An 18085-nucleotide genomic window follows, 5' to 3' on the forward strand; every position below is an offset into this window, starting at 1 on the left:
GCTTTCCTGTGACACCTTGCTTTTATTGTTTCCTAATCTTTGTAAGTCGCTAAGGATAAAAGCGTCTGCTAAATGCCTAAATTAGTAAACTCCCCCTTTACCATAATGGGAATCTACAGGACACAAATGTAAGCATGAAATTGGTTTATTATAATAAAAAGTATTCTGTTCAACTAAACCTAATTTAAATGATTTACTGTAACTTTCTCTTGCAGTGACTAAGTAACTTTTAGATGTCTTTATTCTCACAGTGCTGAGCCTCTCTAAAATAATCTGAACATCAATGAGCTGTTTAAATCAGAAGGGAACACTTCTCTAAGGTTTCAATTAGACGTGACTCTTTGATCTCACACCATTCATTACATTTCTCATGAATGCTGTCATTTCCATGTGTCCCTGTAAAACTCAGCGAGAGAGTGAGAGCGTGTGAGAGAGAGAGAGACAGAGAGAGAGAGAGATTGTGAGATTGTGCCACATTAAAATTATTATAATGGGGCGGTTTCCCGGACAGGGATTAGACTAGTCCTGGACTAAAATAAATGTAAGAGCTGTCCAAACTGAAAACATCTTGCACTGACATATCTTTTTAATACATCAATGCTTTTTAGTAAGGCATGTTTGTTAAAGGTGTAGTGTGTTATTTTTAGAAGGATCTCTTGACAGAAATGCAAAATAATATACAAAACTATATTATCAGGGGTGTATAAAGACCTTTCATAATGAACTGTTACGTGTTTATTACCTTAGAATGAGACCTTTTTATCCACATACACCAATGGTCCCCTTACATGGAAGTCGCCATTTTGTGCTGCCATTTTTCTACAGAAGCCCTTAACAGACATTTTTTTTTCCGACGATGACATGTTTATCCGGTGCCGGCTACCTTAGCTTCTATATGTGTTTCAAAAGTGAGGGGTGGACTAAGCCGTTGGTTGCCATTCCCAACCTCACCACTAGATGCCGCTAAAATGTACACACTGCACCTTTAAAATTAACTACCATAATCATTTAGAAAAAAAAATACATTGAGTGGAGGGTTTTGAGATTTGAGCATTTGCTATTTCAATAAAAGTTACTGGTTGCATAAGGATTATAAAATAAATGTAAATAATTGTTTCAGTGGCATATTGAACTTCTTAAAGCTGCTCTAAGCGAATTCACCTGTTTTAGGCCATATTTTTTGTTTTGTTTCATACAGTAAACATCTGCTCACTATCTGCTAGCTGCCTGTCCTCTGAACACACTGTAAAAAAAAACGGCCAGGCTTCGCAAACTGCAACAAAAACAAAGTGGTCAAACCTACCACCACAAAACAAAATAATAAATGTGTTCCCGCCATGACTCGTTCAGAAATCACGGAAGGGAAGGGGTAGAAAGGAGTTAGCTACGCTCTGTTTTGTTTGACAACACTTTGAATGTCAACAAGAAGTGACACAGTCAAACAGATTCGCTTAGAGCGCCTTTAATTCAAATTATCCTAAAAAAAAAATCATACATTTGAACTATTTGTTATTATTTATATACTGGTATTGTCAGTTCCAGGATTTTGGATATAATTTTTATGTTGTACTATCCCTTTAAAACTAAAAGTTGGGCACTTAAAATGAGTCTAGGGGCCTTTTTACGCCTGGTCACTTCATAGGTTTTTTTCTGATTGGATAGCTATCTGATTTGTTACAACTGTTCCATTTACTTTTGGCCACATAACGGCAAACATTATGAATCCGATCTTCTACTCCCGCGCAAAATGTAAATACACTATTCATTACTCCCCCTTAAAAAACTTAAGACGACGTTTATGCAACAAAAGCCAGACCTTACTGTATGTTGGGCAGGTGAAGCGCGTCTCCTTGCTCGGCATTAACTGGAGCGTGCAGTACAGAGCAGCATAAAAGTTTTAATATATACATACCTATCTTTTTTCAATGCGTGCACTTTTAATCTTTGTACAGCACTTCTTAACTCTTTCACCGCCAGCGTTTAAAAAAAAAAGTTGCCAGCCAGCGCCAGCGTTTTTCATGATTTTCACCAAAGTTTAATGCCTTCCAGAAAATGTTCTCCTTTAAATATATAAACATACAATATACCAAATGAAAGAACAGACCCTCTGCTTTCAAACAAAAAACCGTTTCATCCTACCTTCAGTGGTTCTTTTGTAATCAGCTTTTGAATATGGGTAGGTTTCTGCAAAAACACTAGCCTAGAAATCTAGACGCACCCTAGCGGCCGCAAAATATATTTGCTGCCAGGGTTTAGTCTAGGCACTCACAATACACTTAACAGCTCCAAAAACCAAAATTTGGTCAGGCCAATCACATCGTGTGTAGCGTCTGTGGGGCGGGCTTAACATGATGACGACAGAGCTGCGACGGTTCCTACTTGAAAACTTCGTTCTTCGTTGCTCTGATTGGTCATAGCGCTATCCTATTGCGTGCAGAGGCATTTTGAGGGACAACCTTATATCCCGCCCCTTGCATTGAGCCGTTTGTGTGAAGAGTTGCCAGACCTTACATCTTGATGTAGGTCTGGCTAACCAGGCTACAAAAACACCACATTATGAGCAAAAAGCAGAGATAATTAAATTTTTGTGACGGACTTTTCATAGAGATCCCATTCAGAGCGATCTTTAAAACAGACACGGACATGCAGCCGCTTGCCATAGGGAAATACTTCCGGGTTTAAAAAGTTGCGGAACTGCGGAAAGACGGAAAATCTCGTCATTGGCGGGAAAGCGTTTTCTCTTAATTGAAGAGATATCTCGTCAATGGCAGTGAAAGAGTTAAATGTTTTAGCATTTAGCCTAGCCCCATTCATTCTTATGGCTACAAACAAAAGTTTTATTTGGTGCCATAATACTTACTCATGTAACTAGGGAAAACATGGAAGTGTTTGGGGGCTTCTAAATTCATCCCTGTTTGGAGCCATAGGAATTAATGGGGCTAGGCTAAATGCTAACGCATTCACAAGGCGCTTTACAAATATTAAAAGTGCACGCATTGATAAAAGACAGGTATGTATTCATTTGTCTAATTTGAGGTAAGAACATAGTAAAATATTGAAAAATTGTGCTGTTTTTCTTTAATGTCCTTCGAGTTTGTCATTGGACTCTTTTATTGGTTCTAGGAAGCGTTTTTACCCCCTGTCGTCGCTCCATAAAGCAATAAGCATTTCGTCTTTGTTTGTTTGCCTCTTTGCCGTCTAACTTCCGGGTGGCGTGTTTACTTTTGGGTGGAGTTATGCACTGACACGTGGTTTCATCAACCATATGTATTTACACTTTTCTAGTTTCGTCAGAAATGCATCCCAGACCACCTCCTGAAGTAGTTTGAGCGAATGGATTTAAATCCGTCTCAAAAACATTTCAGAGGGCATTTATGATCGGATAGCTATCTGATTAGAGAAAACGCATGAAGTGACCAGGTGTAAAAAGCCCCTAAGTTTGAATACTGAACACTGGCCATCAATATCAAGCCATCAAAGCTTTGTACCGTACATCAGTCTGCTACACCTGCACAAGCACTACATTTACCTGACAAATAAACAGATCAGAATGACAAAGTTCTGGTAGCGCACATGTTTTACCCTAACTGTGGCAATTTGAGCAGTATTCATTCCCTCTGTCTGAAAGCTTTCCATTCAAACTTTAAATTACACAGCACCGACTTCCCATAGGAGATATCTGTCAGGAAACAGCTGGGGATGCCAATCGCCAACACATGAACATAAGAGATCAGACATGTTTGGGACAGTTTCCTTTGCAAAAAGTGACAACAAAGTTACTTCGCGAAGCATTTGTAGGGATTTTCACATGGTCTTGCAAGGGAGGCATATCTGTGGGATATCTTTGAAGAAATATCACTACCATGCAGCATTACAGGTTTTGCTGTTTGTGTGCATTATGCAGGATTATATCGCAATTACATTTGTCACCTGTTCTGTTTCATGTCTTCATGAATATTTAAACACAAAGGGAATGTCGCTCCGACAATACTCCTGCTCGCTCCGCGGAATGAAGGGTGACAACTGGGTGTACCTGCAAGCCACTATGTAATAATTTAATGTTATTTGAACCTCTGAAATTCAATTCAGCAAGTCTTTGAAAATACAGAGAACATTTAGAAATGAAAGCTTGTCAAAAGCTCATTACTTCCCATGGGTTTCGTAACTACGATCAAGAGAAAAGAATAAACGGTTGCCTCTCACGAGAACATTCAGCCCCTGTCTAGCCCTCTACGGTTCGTTCTCTTCGTGAAAAGACCTAAAATGATGGCCAATTCCTTCTGAAGATAAAATCCCATTTGATCTAAGCACGGGTTGAGCCTGAGAAGTGGCTCGCACCGATCTGAATTTTACAAATGCAGAAATCAAGGTCATTCTCTCAGCGGCCCTGTACGGTGTGATGGAAAGATCAATACATCCACCCAAACAGATGATCTCTCCATAAATAATCTTTATGGGTGTAGGAGGGGCTGACACAGAGCCGATCCAGGCTGTAACGTTGAGTTACATCCTCAGACTCACAAACTTCCAGCAAAATCCTGCCCTATATTGTCATTTGCTATAAATTGATCAGCTTTTCTGTAGCTCTGGTAGACCTTGGGTTCAATTTCCAACAGATTTTCATTATTCATTAAATATACAGTTTCAGACAAAAAGGTAAAAAAATATCCCTAGCTGTCACTGGGCTGGCACCCTTTCTAAAAGTATACCTTTGCACCTACACTCTCAGAAATAAAGGTACAAACGTTGTCACTGGGACAGTAACCTTTTTAAAAAGTTACACCTTTGTACCCAAAGAGTGCATATTAGTACTTCAAAGGTACATATTGGCAGTTCAAAGATACATGTTTGTACCTAAATGGTACATATTAGGCCCTTTTTTTAAAGGGTACTGCCTCAGTGACAGCTTTGTACCTTTATTTTGACAGTGTAAAGAGTTCATATTGGTACCTCAGAGGTGCATATTGGTACCAAAGAGGTCATATTAGTACCTGAAAAGGCATATTGGTATCAAATGTATACTGTTTGTGTACCTAAATGGTACATATTTGAACCTTTTTAAAGAATACAGCCCCACTGACATTTAGGGACCATTTTTTGACAAAGGCAATTTATCTCACCGAAACGTTGGTAACTAATAAATTATGCTTCAGTGAGTGTGCAGTTAGACTCTCTCTTTATTTGTAGAGATCATTTTTTCTTACAGTGTACAGTTTGAATGCACTGTAGATTGCTTTGGATTAGGTATGCATGTATAGCCTGACGTTGCCATACTCAATTCTAGTCAGAATTTGAGTCTGATACCGCTCCATTGAGCTATAATTATGAGGCGTGTCTCAACCGAAAAATGCCTCTGCACTCAATTGGATAGACCTACGACCAATCAGAGCAACGGAGTGTGACGTATGTTGAAATTACGTCTTTGCAGCCTGACCGAACTGCTAGTTATTTCGCTACAATGACACTAACATTGTGATTATACTGAGTTAGCGAATGTACATCAACACCTATTATGTTTACAACATTTCGTTTATATCACAACATGAAGTATTTACTAAGTCAAGGAGTAAGACTATCTCTTACCATTTGTACGTTAGGTGCACTTCATCCACGACGATACCCATTACGTTGGCTTGAAAATATTAGAGCCTAGCATGTCCCTCCACTTATTCAGCAACTACGATTCCGAGCTTCCGAAAAGAAGCTGGCAACGATCGCTAATAATATCCATCTCGTCGTGCACGCTGAGTTGCATCGCCGTGATAACGTTACCCATTTCAGTTGCGACCAACTTTTGTCGAATAGGAAGGAGGGCAAAAACATCAACAAATGCCCTGCTCGCGTTTCTCTGTTCCTTTTTTAAAATCAATGCTCTGTCGATATCTTTTAGAACAGACTCAATGTCAGAATCCACACATCTGAACTCTACAGCGGCAGCCATTCAACACACGCGCTCTTTGGTGACGTGGTTCATTACGTTACTGTTGATTATCTGTCCATCATCGTATAAAGCCCGCCCTGACAATTTGATTGGTTCGAACAGCATTTGGTCTAGCATAGTAGCTCCTCAACGAAAAAACCCCAGACCGATCTTCCCGTTTTCAAAATCTTGTGGGCGGGGCTAAGATCGGCTGGCACCCAGGCTAATGCATGTACACCAAACTGTTTAAAAACGCGGCTGAAAACCCCAGGCGGATGCCAACTGTGGGCGATTGCCAGCATTTCAGCGCTTTGGTTGCTATGATACTTCTGTTTTGTTTATCAGTCGTTGTCAATGCGCAGGTTGGTCGTTGTGGTATTTGTCCCACCCCACCTCCACTGTTATTGGATGGTTGAGTGAAAAGTGACATTGAGAAGATAAGCACTTCACCCAAAGTAGAATTATTTTAACACTGGGCCCTCAGTGCTGGGTGTGGAAAAAACGCAGAGCGCCAGTGCTCAGCGCAGACAAAAAAACATCAGCTGCTGTCGTTTTTGAATAGCGCAGCATTTCAATTGGAAACAATTGAAACACGACTTGATGTACATGCCCCCTAACTCCTCTGCTGTAATAATTATCAAGTAGGCTACACTTTCTTTCAGTTTTTATATATATATATTTTCATTAAAATAGAAAGTCAAGCAGTCTAATTAGTTATTTTGCTGGTAAACGTCTTAGAGACCGGTTTAACCAGAGTCGGTTTTTGCATGGAGATTTAGGGGCCGATCACACCAAACACGTTCATGGCAGTTGCAGACACCTTTTTGAATAATTTTCTATGGGCAGTGAATGTTATGCGCATTGTTTATGAGCGCCGAATGCCTTGCGGTTTTTGCCACAGCGCTGACGGCCGATTCACACTGGATGCGTGGCGTGAGCGGTTCAGCTGCGTGGTGTGTCTGTTTATTTAGGGTCCCATGTTAGCAGGTTTGACCGTGCACACCGCCTGCGTGACACGCACATCTCAGGTGCTGCTCGTGCCGCGCCAAAAAAAGCGTTATATAAATAAAATTGAATTGAATTGAAAATTTGACACGACGTTAAGACATGTAAATAAAAAAAGATTAAAAATGATCTATTTCCAACTATTGAATCTGTCAACAGGCTACAGAACGAAAGTCTTTGTGTAATCAAATCAGTATAAGTATGTTTAACATTAAGTAGCCTATTGTAGGTAGTTCATTTCCACACGTCTCCCCATACGTCGAACAAGGGCGATCCAAATCACGTGACGTTTTTGTAGTTGAAACCGGAAACTTTCAGGTCAGTTTATCAATAGGAAACATACATGTATACAGAATAGGCTAGCAGCAGCAGCGCCGCGTCAAAAACACTTCTGGTAAGCAAGGGCATAGAAAACGCCACGCAGGCGCCATGCCACGCATCCGGTGTGAATCGGCCCTAAGAGCGGAAAAGAGCCCCACGTCATCCGCGTTCATTTTAATTCATTATTTTCTCTGACGCTTTTATCCAAAGCAACCAACAATTGCTATATATGTCAGAGGTCGCATGCCTCTGGAGCAAATAGGGGTTAAGTGTCTTGCTCAGGGACACATTGGTGAATTTGAACCCAGGTCTCTCACACCAAAGGCGTGTGTCTTATCCACTGCGCCATCCCATCCCCATCCCTGTTCATCAGTTGTCCTGTTGAATTAGGTGAGAGGCGGGCTTTCCGTTGTGGTGACGGAAGTTTACAGTTGCTTGTTTGTGCATCTTTCACCCTCGATTAAGGTCAGAACAAGCGTCCTCTTTTTTGAGGTTCCGGAAAATATAACTGTTAATAGCAAAAGAGCACTCGTACTTCGATATTTGATTGAAAGAAAAGCTGTATCGGTGGTTACCTAACAATATTAAAAACTGCCTTGCGTTTCCAAGCGTTTAAAACACGTTTAGTGTGACTGTCCCCTTACTGAGTCTTTTCACTTGGGTTATAACATGAACTGTCAATCAAACAGACATTCTTACCTTTGAGTTTGTTCTGCACATCCAGAGCAATATCCAAAGGGTAAAATGGAAGAACCGGATCAGTAGCGAGTCTCAGGATGACCTCGGCTGTTATCTACATAGATACAAACAAAAAATTCCATTAAAATTTTCAATCAAATTTGCGGGCACGTCGATTTCTTCTGTAACATTGAAGGGAATAAAAAACGTATGGCACTGAAACAAGGTTAACATCAATGACAGAGCACAACCAATTTTATTTTAACAAAAACAACTCCCATTTACAGTAACATTTATTCTTTGGCACACTTGCTCACAAATGCATACCTTACTTAGCCACAGTGGACATAGTGGATTTTTAAGAAAAGCTGCTGTTTAATGCTGAATATGTGCATCCAATGTGCTGCTTTTTGACTGACTCACATACTGTATTAAAGAGCACTTATTTTATTGCTAAAAACAACATTATTTTGTACATTTGGTATAATGAAACGTGTTCGCGTGGTTTATGGTTATAAAAACACATTATTTTCAACATACCATACATTTTTGTAGCTTCAGATTTTACTCTCTTCCTGAAACGTACGGATTTGAAAAGCTCTGTGTCCCTGATTGGCCAGCTAATCTGTACGTTGAGATTGGTCTGAATTCCTCTGACGTCAGCCGGAAACGTGACGCTCCATACAATGTTTGAAAGATTTGCGCGCAATGCTAACAGGAGTTAACTTACAGGCTATGAGTCCAAGCGGGAGGAATTATGATAATGTCGGTCTTTGCTACATCACCAATCCCAGGAAGTAAACTGTTGCCTACAATCCATGTGTTTGTTGCAGTCCAAGAAAAGAGATTTACGTTGGAGAAGATAACTCGCGTCATTGTTTACTTTGGGGTTTGTACCTTTTGCATATCGTTAACATGTACTAATACAAACTTACACACCAAAGGAAAGTTAAAAACGTAAATCGGCCAATCAGTGCTCTTTAAGTACTCTGTCAGGAAGCCAAACCTGAAACACTCTACTACAGTATATACGTTTGTTGGTTGTATTTAGTCATCTTATCTTTGCAAATCTTTTTTATTAACTTTTTTTTAATATAAAAGAGTTTTCCATCGCTATCTGCTGAGTGACCATAACCAAGCAGCTTGTAATATATGTGCTTATCCTTTATCCATAGCGCCCATGAAACACCACAGTCTGTTATATCACCCAGTGGGGCATCTTTCAGCACCTCTCATATCCTTGTTGCCCTTTCTTTCTCTGGTATTGCTGATCAAACACTATTGATTCACCTGAGGTCCCTTCAAATTCTGCATGAGGTTATTGTCCAGGCCAAGGGACTGCACAGCGTGAACTCTTATCGACTGCGGTTTTATTATATGGTAAGTGTCTTAATCTGCCTGACCTCTTCTGACTTCTGGAAACCGCAGTTTGCTGGCGATCCTGCTCTTGGGACGGGTGAAATCATGACCTGTGAGGGGGCACCGTGACACTTTCCCCAAAGGAGGATTTGGTGTTTGATCACTGACCCTACCTAAATGAATTAGACCCAGGGCTGGACGCTCACAATAGCTCTTTTTTATACGAAACAGTAAAGTGTACATTAAAGATTGAGCTCAGTTTTATTTATAATATTATATAAATATTTTTATAAGATCATGCAGTGCACAGAAAACAGGAAATGGTGGGAAAGAGGATGAAAAACATGAAGACTGACATTTCCCACATAAGATTAAGACCAAACTGAATTTTTTTTAAATATGCTTTTATCAAATGCAACTTTTAGTGCTTTCAAACTTTAAATATAATTTAATGAAAAAAATTTTTATTAAATCAAATAGCCTTCCTCAGTCCATATTAAAGATACCAAGGTGATATTTTCACCAAATGTTATTTATATAGAATTATTTTATTTATTTAAAAAAAACGAATAAATGACCAAATGACTTTAGCTGTGTTTTCACAGGCAGGGTCACATACAGTATATTATTTATAGCGTGTGTTTATACATTTTTATTTTTAAGATGATAAGTGGACCAAACTTATATGTTGTAAGCGCAACATCAGTGTAACAGTCTCTATCACTGTTTGAAATTAAGTATAGGTATATAAAACTTCCGATTTTAAAATAATATTATAGAATAAACAGTATACAGTGCAAATGATTTAGTATATAGCTTTCCATACAGCTAATATAAGTACTCTGCACAAATGCATACATTTATCTGCAATACATCAATGACTATTTCTTGTTGTCATATTGTTTTCTGCATCTATTTTTGGCTTCTTAATAAAACAATTATTGCAAAGTTGAGCAAGATGTGCCTTTAAAGATGGAGATATTGTAGCATTGTTTTAAGTAGTGAGCATTAAACAGCACCACTAAATGTGTCTGAACTGAAAAGTTGAATTTTTTATATATCACGGTTTCATCTGTTGCCAAAAGATGAGAGATGTACATGAAATCTGTTAGGAAACTAATCATCCACAACATCAACCACCTTCTGTCAACCCAGGTGACAAACATATGCATGATGAATGACATGTATTGTATGGTTGCTATCCGTGCGTTCATCTGACACAAGACAAGATGGTGCCATTCAGTTGAGTATTATTGACTAAATTCATTAAAATTATAAACTAAAACCATATGTTTTTTATCATGTCTGCACTAATATGCAGCTGATGAACATGAACAGTCACAAATCTTAAACAAATTCTTCTTAAAATACCACTAAAACATTATTTTTACCTTATCTAGTTTTGTTTTGCCTTCTGGCATTTACAAATAGGGTGGATGTGTGAGTACATATATGCATACTCTTGTTTTTCTTGACTTGTCTCATGCTCCAGGACATATGAGTACTGCAGGGTGTTGTTGTGGGGGAAATATATTTGTATATATTAGAGAAAAGAGGGTGCGTGGATGGGTGGGGTGTACTGACAGCAGAGGGCTCCCTCTGAGCGGCTCAAATGCCGAACACTGATTAAGACAGGCCTGCATGTGATCTCTAGACTAGAGGATATTCATGTCCTGTGATGCATTGTAGTGGGTTGAGTATTAGAAATTGGGTCAGGCATGTTGTGATTGCTATTTGGACATGTACTGTACTGTGGGATTTGAATCAGATTTGACTAGCTGATTGAAGCAGAAATGCACTCGGACTTGAAGAAATCACAAACAAGTACAGAACTTTGTAGAAGAACAGATTGCAGTCTGTGACATCAGCAAGGATCTTTGCACAACCAGATCCACATCTGAAGAAATGACTCAGTTTACTGCACACGTCATACACAAAAAAATAAAGGTGCTTCAAGATGCCATACAAGAACTATTTTTGGCTAAATGAGCCCTTGGCATTTAAAGAACCTTTCTGTTTTACTAAAAAGTTATTTTTTTGAAGGGGTTTTGAAACTTTTTACTCAGACGAACTCCCTTGACCTAAATTATCTACTTGAAGTACCCCCTGAGATTTTAGGTAAAATTTTATAAAATAAATAGTTGTGTAATAGTCACATAGCATACAGATTAAACAAATAATACATCATTTTTGTTAGTAATGGAGAGCAGGGCGAAAGTAAAATTTTAAAAGATAATGGGTCTTGTTCACTAATAACTGCATACGTTTTTCGTATTTATATGCACACTTGAACTTCTCAAAAAAACGTTCCGCCTAATTCACAACAAGTGCATACGCACATGAATTTATTTTTTATACTTGTTCTTACGTTAGTGAATTTGGAGTGTTCTACATGAGCGTTTGCGCGCACAAGGTTGGTAATTTGCATAAAACATACCCAAACCAGCTCCATATAAGGGCTTTCCACAGCGCAGCACTGGTCCAAAGAAAATTTTAGAAAAGTTTTTCTTAGAAGCAAAAGAGCTCAAAAAAGAAATGCATGATGGTTACGTCTTGCTTTGCATTTTTTATTTGGGAGGTTTTGCTGTCGCTGGAGGAAGCCAGTGCTGTCCACCGACAGGACTAATATTAAAGAAGTATTGGATGCGTTAACAAATATGACATTTAATTAATATAACAGAGACGCGCATCTGTATCTAAAATAAAACAGACAGGAGATCAAGTGATTGACGTTTGGAATTATCCGTACATTTACATGACGTTTACATTAGGCATTAAGAAGACGCTTTCATATAGAGATTTAAAAAGTGAGGAGGGAAAGCGTGTAATTTTGTCATTACTTGCATCTTCTTTATATGTGTAGAAAAAAATAAGTAGGCTATAATAATATATAATATAATGTATATAATATAGATCATGTATAATAATATAGAATACAGAAAATATTATAATATAAAATATTAAACACAAAAATTTGTAAGAAAAAAATGACGGCTTTAGGAATTTACTTATTATGATTTCACCTTTCTGGATCTACACATGGAAAACGATGAGTAATTAACTTGATATTTGTCAGCTGTGTCAAGGGTTGTGTGCTAAAGATGCTGTCATAGCGTGTGTCTCGATCAGCTCCCATGTTCAGTAGTCAGGGCACTGATCAGGGAGTCGGCCATTTTAAGGGCTGTCTCAATCGCAAAATCCATTCAGTGCACTGGAACGTTCGTTCCCTAAAAATTCCCACAATGCAACGCAAAAACCAGTGAGCATCGATGGTCCCTATGTTCCCTAACCGGAAATCACGTGACCTTTTTTGAAGCTCGCCAACCGAACATCACGTGATCCAACTCAATAAACTTTATGAAATGTTACAGAACTTTTATAAAGACAAACGTTTGTTTTAGTTGTAAATATAAACACACATTGCTTACACAGTAAGGGACCACAATCTACTCAATATTTAAAATAATAATATTTATTTAAAATTGTAAATATATTTATTACATTTAAAATGTAATTATATGCCTCCAATTTTATGCACAGACATCTAAGAGAATAATGACAGCATTTTTCACAATGTACTGTTTTTAAAATTAAGTCAGAGAGATGTTGGTTTTGCCGGTTATTGATGAGTAACAGCTGTGAGTGATTACAACGCGCTTAAGCAGCCACGTGACAGAAAAATAAGTGAACATTGTCCCAATGTGAAGTGAGCTAGGGTCCTTACCAGTGCCCGAACCTGTGTACACGATATACTGATTCACGACCTCGGGAGCTAGGGAACGAATTGAGACACACGGATAGTTTGGAATGCAAATGTTATCAGGGTTCTGAGAAAATCGATTTGTTACTTTTGTCCCAAGTTACTTTTGCACGGGTTCTCCATAAGTGTTCGTTCGTGAATCCCAGGAAAACCTGTTTTATGGCATCACCATTTTAACATTTTAAGCACCTAAAATTCTATCATCATTGCCTAAATTACTTTGTTCTGCTAATCACTAGTGTTGTAGTTCTCCAGACCGGTCTCAAGACCACTTTTTAAAGGCCTTGGTCTCGTCTCGGTCTCAGACAAAGAGGACTCGGAATTTTATTTCAAGACCGGTCAAGACCACAACTGATGGCACATCACAAATTTATTTTTTATCATTAATTTTATGCCGTTTATTCAGGTTTGGCATATGATGTTGGCATTGCTTATGCATTGTTTAAGTTTCTCCCAATGACAATTTTTCTAATTTTATTACTTATTGTGTTAAGTGGGTGGCAAGCCATGGAAAGACAGTTCAGAATAAATGGTTACGTTGATATAATTTAATAACAATTAATTTAATAACAATTTATTTGATATGGACATAGCAATTACATTGGACAAACCAGATGCATTGTTTAAGTGTTTTAGCACGAGTGCTAATTCGCAACACTTAGAGCAATTAAAGGAACAGTATGTAGGATTGTGGCCAAAACTGGTATTGCAATCACATAGCTGGTGGCCAATATACCAAACGACAACATAAACATCAGTTGAGGGCTGCAACTCCACTTTTTAAATGACAATATCCTGGCCGGACCGCTGTTGTGAGTGATAGAAGTATTTGAAATGAAAATGATTTCTTAATGTCTAGTGACATTTCAGGGCCATTTAATGATTAATTGATATAAATTTCTTACATACTGTTCCTTTAAAATACCAAAAAAGAAGACAAAGAGAGAGAAAATAAATAAAAATAAATGATAAATGCAAGCCTTTTCAATATAAATAACTCTTTCAATAAATTTCATCTCTTTAGTGTTTTTTCACTTTTATTTGCTTATAGACAAAGATAAATTCCCACATATCTGCAATGCCTTTGATAATTTTATCAACTTCTCTGATGGCACACACACACACACACACAAGCACACACACAGACAAGGGGCCCTATTTTAACGATCTGAAACGCAAGTGCGAAGCGCAAAGCGCAAGTGACTTTGTGGGCGGATTTTGGGCGCTGTTGCTATTTTCCCAGCGGGAGAAATAACTCTTTCGCCAGGCACAAATCAATAAGGGGTTGGTCTGAAGTAGGTTCATTATTCATAGGTGTGGTTTGGGCATAACGTCAAATAAACCAATCAGAACGTCATCCAACATTCCCTTTAAACGCAAGTGCGCAAGTTCCATGGCGGGTTACTATTATTATGACGGATTTACCAGTCGCACCCCAGGAGCGGTTCACAGCCGAGGAGACCGACGTTCTTGTAAGAGCAGTCAAAGACACAGAAGTTGTTTTGTATGGGGATAGGAGAAACCCGCCCAAATCAGCGTCGGTTAAACAGGCGTGGGAGAAAATAGCCACAACTGTCTCATCAGCTGGCATCCCCAGGACGTTGTGCCGCAAGCGCTACAATGATGTCAGTTCACCGCTGAAAGCCAAAAAACGCAAGCAGTCCAACCCCAAAGTACACTTACAAATCAAGTTCATATACATTAAGGTTTCTTATGAAAACATTTTAATTATTATTTACATAAAATAAACATAATACAGCCACACAACAAACTTATGAAAATATTTTAATTGTTATTTGCATGAGAATTTTTTAACGCAGCCACACAAAATAAATAAAAACTATCACCACAATGCTCAACACAATGCTCACCACAATTATCTCATGTGTTAATATTTTTTATTGTAACAATTTATGATTTCCAAAAATAACTGTTGCATCTGTGTAGATTAGATAAGCAAAGTGTGTGCGCGTTGTGCACGCTATACATTATGGTCAAGCATGCGCCCTTAAAATAGCATAATGAACAACGCGCCACTGACTTTAAACTTTTTTTTCTGGTCAGTGGCGCAATTGTTTTTTGAAACTGCAAAATAGCATCAGGGATGGTTTGCGCCGGAACACGCCTCCTTTTTTTGCGCTGAACTGCCCAGGGAGTGCAAGTTCATTCCCTAATTTGCCGACGTGCGTCTGTGGAGGGAAAAAACGTTGTGCGCCGGTGCAAAATACGAATGATACATGCGTCACTGACAAACTTAATTGCGCTGGGTGCAAGATAGGGCCAAAGAAGTGTCTAATCATATGCATATTCCACATTTTATCGTAAGTGTTTTAATGCAGTGACTTGCAATGGTCTTGGTCTTGACTTGGTCTCAGCTTGTCTTGGTCTTGACTTGGTCTCGACCCTTCAAAGTCTTGGTCTTGTCTCGGTCTCGGCCTGTCTTGGTCATGACTTGGTCTTGGTTTAGGTGGTCTTGACTACAACACTACTAATCACAAAGGTAGCTATTTTAAAGAATGTTTATAACCAAACAGAACAGGAGCACCATTCACTTTCATGGTATTATTTTTTCCTACCATAGAAAAAATGGTGCCCTTGATCTGCTTTGTTAGAAACATCCTTCAAAATATATTTCTCTGTGTTCAGCAAAACAAAGTCATTCATACAGATTTGGAACAACTTGAGGGTGAGAAAAAGATGACGGAATTATTATTTTAGGGTGAACTAACCCCTTAATCATACTTAGACTTACCTAAAGTACCAAAACTACTTTATAAAGCAATAATTATGAAGCAAAAGTCATAGTCTGAATAACAGTGGAAACAATTGTGAACTTTTAATATAGTGGACAGAAGATCTAGTAAATCTCAAAATCAAATCAGCTTTGGCTGATCAGTTTACAATCTGCTGGAGGAACTACATTATTTTAATAGCACTAGACTCTAATGACAGCCAAGTTAAGACATTATTTTAATTAGATTTATAAAGTATTTCAAGGTAAGATACCTCAAGGTAATGAGGTCACTAGGTTTGAATGTCTGATAAGTAAAGATCTGTCCAAGGTTCAATTAACGTGAAAACTAATTTTAGAAAAAATCCACTTGTTCATTTCATAAAACTCAAGGAAAGAAATGCAGCAAATTAATTTTAAATGAACGGCTATTCTTTGACATAACTGCAGTTACAAAGAGGCATCATTTTAATGAACACATTCATTAGCAAACAAGAATAAAATAAATCTATCATGAGAGATCCTTGTTCAGACTCGCTTTGAAAGAACTTTATACTGACATACAGAAGTGCACTGAGGTCCTCGAACACACGGCTGACCACATGGTGTTTAATGATTCAATGTCTTATTGACCACTGTCTGTCAAATGTATTCCTTCAATGTGTCAGGCAAGACAAATTTCTTGCCAAGCATCCTTCTGCCTCTGCCATTAAGCTTCCAGATGCTATTGTGAGTCAAGAGTTAACGGCAAAACATAAAACATAGATAAACAAAAAGGTAGGTCCCTAGTTAAAATATTATAATTAACATATAGTAACATTCTAAAAAGCAAATACAAAGGCTGTCACAAAAACACATTAAAGTTCATGTTAGTACCTCAAAGGTATTGGTACCAAATGTATACATTTCTGTGCTTAATTGGTTCATATAATGACCTTTTAAAGGGTACTGCCCCAGTAACCATGGTGGTGGCCACACAAAGGTCATGGGTTTTATTCAAGTGATTGCACATACTATTAAAAATGCATAGCTTGCAAGTACCATATAAGTTTAGATCAGAATTCACAAAATGCATAAATGTAAATTTAACAGTAAACACCATTTTGAGGAAAAATCATTAGTAAAAACAGAATATTTCAGTGTGTGTGTGTGTGTGTGTGTGTGTGTGTGTGTGTGTGTGTGTGTGTGCATGTGTGTGTGTTTATTGCTTGGGTGTAGATTAAATCACAGCAAACATCTGCCAAATGCTGTGACCAATTAAACTTCCAGCTTGGAAAGTTTCACTTAAACATACAAGCTGGCAATTTTCCCATTCTGCAAGCACGTTTCTCATTATTAAACATTAATTAGAGTCTTGCACATGCTCAGTGTGTGCTATGTTAGGATTCAGAGCATGTAAATGCAATAAATTTTGCTAATTCAGTGTGATCAATACACATTATGGGCACCGGCTATTAAAATTAACCTTTTTATGAACATTATGTCAATCCCAGAGGTGACTAAAAAGATCAGGAATAATAAAAGTTACTATACCAGAACTGACTCATTTGGGTTCATGATGTCTAATTGATGGTTGGCTGCAGCGGCATAACATCGGCAGTGTATACATGTGCATATGGGCTCGGGTTGAATGGGTCCCGTCACTCCCGTGTCCATAAAGGTTATGATGTCATGCACTTTAATTTATTGCGTGTTTAAAACAATTGGCGTCTAGTGCTCCCCTGGCTCTAAAGTTATATACTGTATCATTCTGTTGTTTAAAGCAATAAAAAAAAACAATTGGCGTCTTGTGTCAGCAATGATCCACAAGTTATTCACTTTTCGACAGTCACTTCGACTGGAACCGAGTCAATGTTTCTAGGTCCTATAATGAGCATTAGTGTTTCAAGCAGTACACATTTATGAGTAAAAAAGTTTTTCTAAAAAAATAAAACTTACTGTAAATTTGCATGGCACAACTGGCATTGCATGGTACAATTTGCATGGTACAACTTCATTAAAACTGCTCAGTCAAGACATTTACAAAAATTTTATATAGATATATACATATTTATATAGATTGCATTTTAAGCTGTTATGAACTTGATCATGGTTCCTGTTAAAGGTTATTTAAGACTTGTTCATTTAAGGCACTATTTAAATGTCAAGAAGGCATTACTGCAGCGCAAAAGTACTAAATATAATGCACGAGCATGAACGCGCATGAATCTCTGGTTGGCTGGCTCTGATCGCTGTCTGGGAAGCACACGTAGTTATATGTCTATGCATGTAAACATGCACTTAGCAGTGAAAATTTACAGTGTTAATGTAA

At 38.1% G+C, this 18085-nt stretch overlaps 1 protein-coding gene across 1 annotated transcript in view; it reads right to left on the reverse strand.

The window, feature by feature from the left end:
• Positions 1-18085, reverse strand: part of LOC135719047 (inactive N-acetylated-alpha-linked acidic dipeptidase-like protein 2) — a 316217-nt gene that overhangs the window by 18587 nt on the left and 279545 nt on the right. The window contains exon 12 of the mRNA XM_065241553.1: positions 7946-8039. Within this exon, the coding sequence (XP_065097625.1) occupies positions 7946-8039 (94 nt within the window). The remainder of the gene's footprint in view (positions 1-7945; positions 8040-18085) is intronic.

Source organism: Paramisgurnus dabryanus, chromosome 14 (genome assembly GCF_030506205.2).
Source record: "Paramisgurnus dabryanus chromosome 14, PD_genome_1.1, whole genome shotgun sequence".
In the NCBI taxonomy this organism is placed as follows: Eukaryota; Metazoa; Chordata; class Actinopteri; order Cypriniformes; family Cobitidae; genus Paramisgurnus; species Paramisgurnus dabryanus.